Source organism: Scylla paramamosain, chromosome 41 (assembly GCF_035594125.1).
Source record: "Scylla paramamosain isolate STU-SP2022 chromosome 41, ASM3559412v1, whole genome shotgun sequence".
NCBI lineage: Eukaryota > Metazoa > Arthropoda > Malacostraca > Decapoda > Portunidae > Scylla > Scylla paramamosain.
The window spans coordinates 12,594,467-12,602,944 of record NC_087191.1 but is presented as its reverse complement, the minus strand read 5'-3'; the positions used below and the strand labels follow the sequence as shown (position 1 = coordinate 12,602,944).

The 8,478-nt window shown below is 41.5% G+C and overlaps 2 protein-coding genes across 2 annotated transcripts in view; one reads left to right on the top strand and one right to left on the bottom strand.

Moving 5' to 3' along the window:
* Positions 1-2,032: 2,032 nt before the first annotated feature.
* Positions 2,033-5,827, top strand: LOC135093059 (large ribosomal subunit protein eL18-like). Its single transcript, XM_063991933.1, has 5 exons — positions 2,033-2,104; positions 2,231-2,317; positions 4,374-4,580; positions 4,718-4,841; positions 5,622-5,827. The coding sequence occupies exons 1-5, from the start codon at positions 2,102-2,104 to the stop codon at positions 5,765-5,767; spliced, it is 567 nt and encodes a 188-aa protein (XP_063848003.1). The 5' UTR covers positions 2,033-2,101; the 3' UTR covers positions 5,768-5,827.
* Positions 5,828-6,061: 234 nt separating this feature from the next.
* Positions 6,062-8,478, bottom strand: part of LOC135093057 (lens fiber major intrinsic protein-like) — a 6,250-nt gene continuing 3,833 nt past the window's right edge. The window contains 1 exon segment of the mRNA XM_063991930.1: positions 6,062-8,193. Coding sequence (XP_063848000.1) covers positions 8,026-8,193 — 168 coding nt within the window. The 3' untranslated portion in view covers positions 6,062-8,025.

The following is an 8,478-nucleotide window of genomic DNA, read 5'->3' as shown; positions in this document are numbered from 1 at the left end:
ACACAGGGAAGAAGAAAGGTGTATTGTGCATTTGTATATATGTGTTCATGCATGTGTCGCGGGATACAGGAGGAAATTCAATATTTGTGTTGCCATGTGTGTCATGGAAGTGAAAGAAAATGGGATCTTTGAAAGGTAGACTCAATGTTTTTTTCATGTGCACTACCACAGAAAATGAATACTTTTAAGGGAAACTAAATAATTTTAACGTTTAAACACGAATTGTAATAAGATTAATAATGTCAGTCAGTTTATTCATGGATCTTTGGATGACGAGAAAATATGTACTAAAAATTAAGGTATAATATTACTAATTCATTGAGTTTTACATATTTATTTATTTATTTGTTTGTTTATATAATTTTTACGCAGGTTTGAGTGAGAAGATGCAAAATTACCCCGGCCTGCTGTTGCTACTGCTGCTGCTGTTGGCGCTGCAGTCAGGTGAATAGTAGTAGTAGTAGTAGTAGCAGTAGTAGCAGCAGTAGTAGTAGTAGTAGTTTCTTATTACTACTGCTACTGTTCTGTCATACTAAGGTTTATCTATATAAAATACTAAATATACACTAGTTATTATTATTACTATTATTATTACTATCGTACCTCACCTCACCTCCTGCAGCGTCTGGGTTCATGTGCTACACGAGGGGCGTGGGCAGTGACTACATGGGCGTCACCTTCTGTCCTACCGGTTCCTGCTTCTCCGTGGGCGGCTCCATCGGTCAGTGGTGGTGGTGGTGGTAGTAGTAGTTGTGGAAATGAAATACAATGAATATCCATACTAATCTCTCTCTCTCTCTCTCTCTCTCTCTCCTACGCACGTATCCTACAGTGGGCAGCAAGGACTCGCACAAGGGATGTTCCAAGGATGTAAAAGGTGATGGATGCATGGCCGCCTCCCTGCCTGGCCTCATCTCTGGTCACACTTGCTTTTGTAATAGTTTTCTCTGTAACATCGCGCCGCCCCGCAGTGTTCCCCCAGCTGGCGTCATGCTGGGGCTGTGTCTGGTGCCCCTCCTGTTCGCTGGGCTGGGCTAGGTGACGTGTACTGTGGGTTTTTGTGGCGTGTGGTTGGGTTTGGTGTGGTTTGGGTTCGTTAGGTTTATTTAGGTATGGTTAGGGTTGGTTTGGGTATAGTTGGGTTAGGTTAGGTTGTTGTTGTTGTTGTTGTTGTTGTTGTTGTTGTTTATTTTTGGTTTCTTCCTCTTCTTTTTTTTCATCATGTTTTTCTTCTTCGTTTTATTTCTTATTTCAATCATTATTCTTGTTCTCCTTATCACCCTCACAACAACAACAACAACAACAACAACAACAACAACAATAATCACTTAATATACTTTGAATGTTACATAATTACCCTGAAGATCACAATATATATTAAATAAATAAATAAAAAAAAACCCACTATTTTTACATATATAGTATTATGGTGTAGTAATTAAATATCACACATGTATATTGATGTATTCTTGTATTTTATCATAGTTTGGGTGTTGTGTGACGCGTTTTCTTCAGACGATGGTAAACTAATGTATTGTGTAGAAAACGGTAATTGTTCTTTGCGGAATAAATTATAATAAAAAAAATGTTATTTCTGATTTTCTATTATTGTTGTGTATTATTATTATTATTATTATTATTATTATTATTATTAGTAGTAGTAGTAGTAGTGAAAGAGAGTACTGGTGTGGTTTCATGGACGGCGTTCTTGGTATCTCGCTGTATGATGTCAGTGGCGGCCATCTTTGTACGCTCAAATACTGACATTTAATCTATCTTTATTTGACCTTAGCATTGTCTTTTGTCACCAATTTAGAACGTTTAAATTGAAAATACGTAGTCTGGCATAACTCTTGTTCTTTATTATATGGGAATTATTGAAAAGAATATAAAAATTATCAATGTATATAAAATTAAATGCTTATTATTATTATATCTTTTAATTCTTTTTTTGTAATCAAATTTAAACTTATAAATTTAAACTGTACAAATTTATGTGTTTAAATATAAAAAATATATGATAATACAAATAAATAAGAACCGGCCCCCGATGTAAACAGTACCCACAATTCCCTTCATCTCCTTCACTCCCGCCACCGCCATGGTATGTCCCACCGCCCGCTTATATCCTCAAATATCCGCCACGTAACCCAACTGAACATCCATCTATGAGTATATACGAGTAGAGTAAGACCCTGACTAGTGATAATGATGGCGTATTTCATTACAGGGGAAGGATATTTCTCACAAACACGACCGAAAAGTGAAGCGACGGGAGCCCAAGTCGCAAGATGTTTACCTCCGTCTGCTGGTCAAGGTGCGTTTGCTGTGTCTGTGCGTGTGTGTGTGTGTGCGTGTGTAGGTCTGTGCTGCTGCTATGTGTGTGTGTGTATGCGTGTGTGTGCGGATGTGTGCCTGGGAGGGTGTGTGTACGTGTGTTGGTGTGGGGTGATGTACACGTGAAGGGCTGTGTGTGTATGTGTGTATGTCTTAGCAAGGTATTTAGGCCTCAGGGATTTTTTAGGCCTAAGGATAACAATTTAAAGGTGAAGGAGTGAAAGGTTATGAAGAACAAGCACATTAAACAAATATTTATATAATGGCATTGTATCCAATTACGTGTCCAGACCAGTGAGACAATTTGAATTACACGAATATAAATAAACATAATTTTAAATCAATAAGTCTTTTAAAACTGATTTTATTAGGTTTATAAGGCGCCTGAGTGTTAAAAATAGGCTAGGGAAGGTTTAATAACACACACACACACACACACACATACACACACACACACACACCCTTGCACCTTTCTTAATCAAACACTTTCAAGTCTCCTAAAAAGAGTGACTATTCTAATCCCTCAAACTACCGTCCTATTGCTTTAATTTCCTGTCTATCTAAAGTTTTTGAATCTATCCTCAACAGGAAGATTCTTAAACATCTATCACTTGACAACCTTCTATCTGATCGCCAGTATGGGTTCTGTCAAGGCCGCTCTACTGGTGATCTTCTGGCTTGCTTATGGAGTCATTTTAAGAGATTTTGGTGAAACTTTTGCTGTTGCTTTAGATATTAAAAGGTTTTGATAGAGTCTGGCACAAAGCTTTCATTTTTAAACTACCCTCCTACAGCTTCTATCCTTCTCTCTAACTTCAAGTCTCCTTTCTGACCACCCTGCACTTTTCCACGTCTTTTCACAAACATCCAGCCCTTCAGGAGGTAAACATGACACGCAGGGAAGCCACAGAATGCCTGACTTCTGATCTTTCTAAAATTTCTGATTGGGGCAGAGCAAACTTGGTATTGTTCACTGCAAAAACTCAATTCCTCCATCTATCAACTCGACACAACCTTCCAGACAACTATCCCCTCTTCTTCAGTGACACTCAACTGTCCCCCTCTTCTGCACTGAACATCCTCAGTCTGTCCTTTACTTATAATCTAAACTGGAAACTTCACATCTCATCTCTGGCTAAAACAGCTTCTGTGAAGTTAGGCGTTCTGAGACGTCTCCGCCAGTTTTTCTCACCCCCACAGCTGCTAACTCTGTACAAGGGCCTTATCCGTCCATGTATGGAGTATGCTTCACATGTCTGGGGGGGTTCCACTCATACTGCTCTTCTAGACAGGGTGGAATCAAAAGCTTTTCGTCTCATCAACTCCTCTCCTCTAACTGACTGTCTTCAGCCTCTCTCTCATCGCCGCACTGTTGCATCTCTAGCTGTCTTCTATTTTCATGCTAACTGCTCCCCTCCTCCCACGGCCTCGCTGCACAACACTTTCTTCTTTCTCTCACCCCTATTCTGTCCACCTCCCTAATGCAAGAGTTAACCAGTATTCTCATTCATTCCTTTCTCTGGTAAAGTCTGGAACTCCCTGCCTGCTTCTGTGTTTCCTCCTTCCTATGACTTGAACCACACACACACACACACACACACACACACACACACACACACACACACACACACACACACACACACACACACACACACACACACACACACACACACCCTGGCAATAATTAAACACCTTAATATTACTTAGCTGTGACTGTTAGGTTAGGGAGACACAAACTAATTAATAAATAGAAGTAATATAAAAAAAAATACACAGGGGGGGGGGCAGCTTGATCTTCCCGGGGGGTGGGGGGAGGTTACAGGTGGTTCGTGCCCCTGCAGTGATAATCTGAAGGTGTGAGGTGCTCCTGAGGGTGTCTGTCTGTATGTGTGTGTGTGTGTGTGTGTGTTTGTTTGTTTGTTTGTTGATAAGGTAGGTGAAATGAACGTGTTATTGTTGTTGTTGTTGTTATAATTTTTAGGAGCATAAGATTCTCTCTCTCTCTCTCTCTCTCTCACTCTCTCTCTCCCCCACAGCTGTACCGGTTCCTGGCACGACGTACGTACTCCCGGTTCAACCAGGTGATTCTGAAGAGGCTGTTTATGTCCCGCATTCACCGGCCGCCCATTGCCCTGTCCAGCCTGGTGCGCCTCGCCAAGAAGCCAGGACGCCAGGGGAGAATCATCACCATTGTGGGAACCGTGACTGACGACCTGCGCCTCTACGACATCCCCAAACTGACGGTGCGTGTGTGTGTGTGCGCGTCTGCGAGTGGGAGGCGGTTAAGACGTGTACTTGTGATATATTGTTTCCTGTCCCCCTTGCTTGCTCTCTCTCTCTCTCTCTCTCACTCTCTCTCTCGCCCATGCTGTCTCTACAGGTGTGTGCCCTTCGTGTGACGGCCCGCGCCCGTGCCCGCATCGAGAAGGCCGGCGGGGAGATTATTACCTTTGACATGCTGGCTCGTCGCGCACCCACCGGCAAGAACACGCTGCTTGTGCAAGGTGGGTGATGTTTGGGGGGGTGGTGGTGGGGGTGGGGGGATGTTGTGGGTCTTGTTTTTTTGTTTGTTTGTTTTTATTTTTACTTTTTTGTCTTTTTTTCTATTTATTTATTTATTTGTTTTATTTTCTCTGTTTCCATTCTTTTATTTCCTCATTTTACTCCATTCTTAACTTCCTTTTCTTATTATTTTCTTGTATCCTCTTTCTTTCTCTATATTATCTTCAATTTTCTCTCCTCCTCCTCCTCCTCCTCCTCCTCCTCCTCCTCCTCCTCCTCCTCCTCCTCCTCCTCCTCCTCCTCCTCCTCCTCCTCCTCCCCAAACTTTGCTGGTGTGGTTTCTCAGTACCACTCTCAGTTATACCTGTGGGAGATAGCAATTAGGACAGGTGAGTGTTGGGCCAGGCTGTGTGCTTGGTCCCTTCCCTTACCTGGCCACAGTTCACCTGCATTGCACCTCTTCTGTCTCCTTTCCATCTCTCTAACACCATCTAGAAGTCCTCAGTGTCTTTTTTAGTGTTTCCTGTTGTTTTATTTATTTATTTATTTGTTTTTTGGTTTGTTTTTCTCTCTCTCTCTCTCTCTCTCTCTCTCTCTCTCTCTCTCTCTCTCTCTCTCTCTCTCTCTCTCTCTCTCTCTCTCTCTCTCTCTCTCTCGTTTCCTTCTTTAACTTGCATATATCTTCAAAAACTCCTCTTCCTTTCCTCCTCCTCTCCTCTCCTTGCCTCCCTCCCATTCCAGCCTTCCTCAAACACATTCCAACACACCCCTTCCCTCCACAGGCCGCAGGAAGGCTCGCGAGGCCTGCAAGAGGTTCGGCCCTGCCCCTGGCCTGCCCCACAGCCACACCAAGCCCCTGGTACGTTCGAAGGGCCGCAAATTTGAAAGGGCTCGCGGTAGGAGGTCAAGCTGCGGCTACAAGAAGTAAACAAGCTAGAAATGTGTGTTTGGGTCTGTCGGTAAATAAAGGAAGGCTGTTTTACCGATGTGTGGGTGTTTTAGTCCTCCCTGGTTAGGTTAGGTTAGGCTGGGTTAGGTTAGGCTGGGTTTGTGGGGGTTTGGTTTGGTTAGGTTAGGTTTGGGTGTGTTTTGGTATGTTTTGGTGGTTCAAGGTGGGTCAGGTTGGGTTAAGTAGGCGTAGAAGTGGCTGAGTGTGTGAAGGGAGACTGTGTGAAGTATTGAGAGAGTGAGGGGTGATGATAATGGTGTGAAATAAGACTCGTTTTTACTTTTTCTCAATAGATATTTTTATTAATCTTATTTCGTTCATTTTGTTTGTTTTTTCATGTCTTATTTGCCGACATTAATACTGATGTGTGAGTCTGTCAGATCAATATTTGTATACTTTTCAATTTTTTTTTTATTTATGTATTTTTTATATTAATTTTGTTTTATATACAGTGACGTGCAAGTGTGTGTGTATGTATGTATGTATGTGTGTGTGTGCGCGCTTCAAGACGTTTAACATACATATAACAATTACTGTGTGTGTGTGTGTGTGTGTATTCTTAACAGACAAGACACATAATCAACAAAAAAACAATAATATAATCTTTAATAGTAAACATTCCATTAGTAATTTATAATAATACTGTGATTCCTAATAAAATACTCTTAGATTTTTCTTAAACACTTTTTTTCGTGTATGAGTATGTACGATAATAGTGTGCGTCTGTATGATAATTATGAGTGCATGCTTGTGTGTGTGTGTGTGTACAGTAATAGCGTATGCCTGTATGATAACTGTATATGTGTACAATAATACCACATGTTTGTATGATAGCTGAGTGTATGTGTGTGTGTGTGTGTGTGTACAATAATACCACATGTTTGTATGATAGTTATGTGTGTGTGCAATAATGGACGTAGAGATGGGTGGACAGACAGACAGACAGACAGACGGACAGAAGGGGACGGGACTTGGCAATCACTTAACCTAATCTATTATGGTCCTCTGTTTTCCTTAGGGGGTTGTATGGGTGACCTAAGGGATTATGGGTAATCTATGTGTGCTGTATAGAGATTGTAAACAAGATGAGACTGGGAATGTATGATAATATACGAATACAGGGATATCTATGAGTGGGGGGGTGTATGGGTGAGCTATGGGGGGGTAGTAAGTTCATTACGCATATTTTATAATGTATGGGAAGGTGTATGGGGGGTTATACAACTGCTCTATGGGGGACTATCAGTTATTGTATAATATATTTGTATTCAGTCTGTTGAGAGGTCATGGGGGGTTTGTATAGCAATGTATGGGTGCATTTTATATGTGGGAAGGTATACAGGTGTTGTATGCAATGTATAGGGAGTGTATGAGTGCTGTATGGTAGTGTATGGAGGGGGTGTATTAGTGTACGATAATTTGAGACTGTGTATGATGTTTATATGCGTTTTGAATGGGAAGTGCATAGGTTTAAATTGTATATGGGTGATTTTCTACGGGTGTTTGGGTTTCTATGGGGAGTTCTATGGGTGTGTATTACTATAGGGGTTGTATGGGTGTGTATTGCTATTGGGGGAGATGTATTAGGGATGATTGATGGGTATACTCTCTCTCTCTCTCTCTCTCTCTCTCTCTCTCTCTCTCTCTCTCTCTCTCTCTCTCTCTCAAGGACGTAGGCAGGTACTGGGTTTAAGGTTAAGGGGATAATAACCTCTAGTAAATGCTAAAATTATGTCAAAGAACTAGTCATTAATACTAGGAGGAAAAAAAACATGGAAGTGAAAGTGAGAGGTATCGTGTGCTAAAGGTACAACAATTGACGCTTGATGGTACGATGAAGAGGACAATATTTGGAAAAAAAAAAGTCCCCAAATTTGCTTGAACGTTAAATAATAAAGATGGGATGATTGCTATATAGGGAAAAGTAATGAAAATGAATTGAGGTTGAAATACGGAGGGAAAATGTTAAAAGATGAGGAATAAATAAATAGAATCCATAATTAATTTCTTAACTAATGCCTAAAATTAAACAGTTGTAGCATGTTAACATATAAAAAAAATAAATAAATCTAAAAAAAAAAAAAAAATGAATAAGAACTAAGCTAAACATGAATGCATAAATCAAAACGCTTAAAAGAACGATTCACTAGTCACCAATCACCAAGACTACGTGAATCAGTGTGCGTCGAGACAGCAGAGGGGTAGGATGTGCATGGCGTGCCCGTGGGGGGGAAGCCTTAACACGGGGAGGCGAGGGAAGAGGTGAGAGCTGATGGCTTGGAGGTATCCCTGGAGAGGTGGGGGTCCTGAGGGGGGTCCTGCGCGCCCCCGGGAACCTTGGCGGAGGTGTATTCGTGGGTGAAAGCTGCCAGAACGCCGCCAAGGGTAGGTCCCACCCAGTACACCTGTAGAAGTAGTAGTAGTAGTAGTAGTAGTAGTAGTAGTAGTAGTAGTAGTAGTAGTAGTAGTAGTAGTAGTGGTGGTGGTGGTGGTGGTCCCTATAGCCGTTAAAACACCTTTAAAAACCCGTATCACTTCACATTTTTCAAAAGCTACAAATGAAGATGGTTCTCAATACTGCTTCTACCATTATTAATATAGAAAACCTGTTAATCTGTCACTAGAACCGTAAAAACACCCTTGAAGACCCGCGCCACTTCACAACAGCTTTCAAGGGCCACAATGATGAC

What these genes read in the sequence shown, in the direction of transcription:
- LOC135093059 (XM_063991933.1), top strand. An exon ending in ACCTCCGTCTGCTGGTCAAG is followed by an intron (nt 2,318 to 4,373) that starts GTGCGTTTGCTG and finishes TCTCCCCCACAG; the next exon opens with CTGTACCGGTTCCTGGCACG. An exon ending in ACGACATCCCCAAACTGACG is followed by an intron (nt 4,581 to 4,717) that starts GTGCGTGTGTGT and finishes CTGTCTCTACAG; the next exon opens with GTGTGTGCCCTTCGTGTGAC.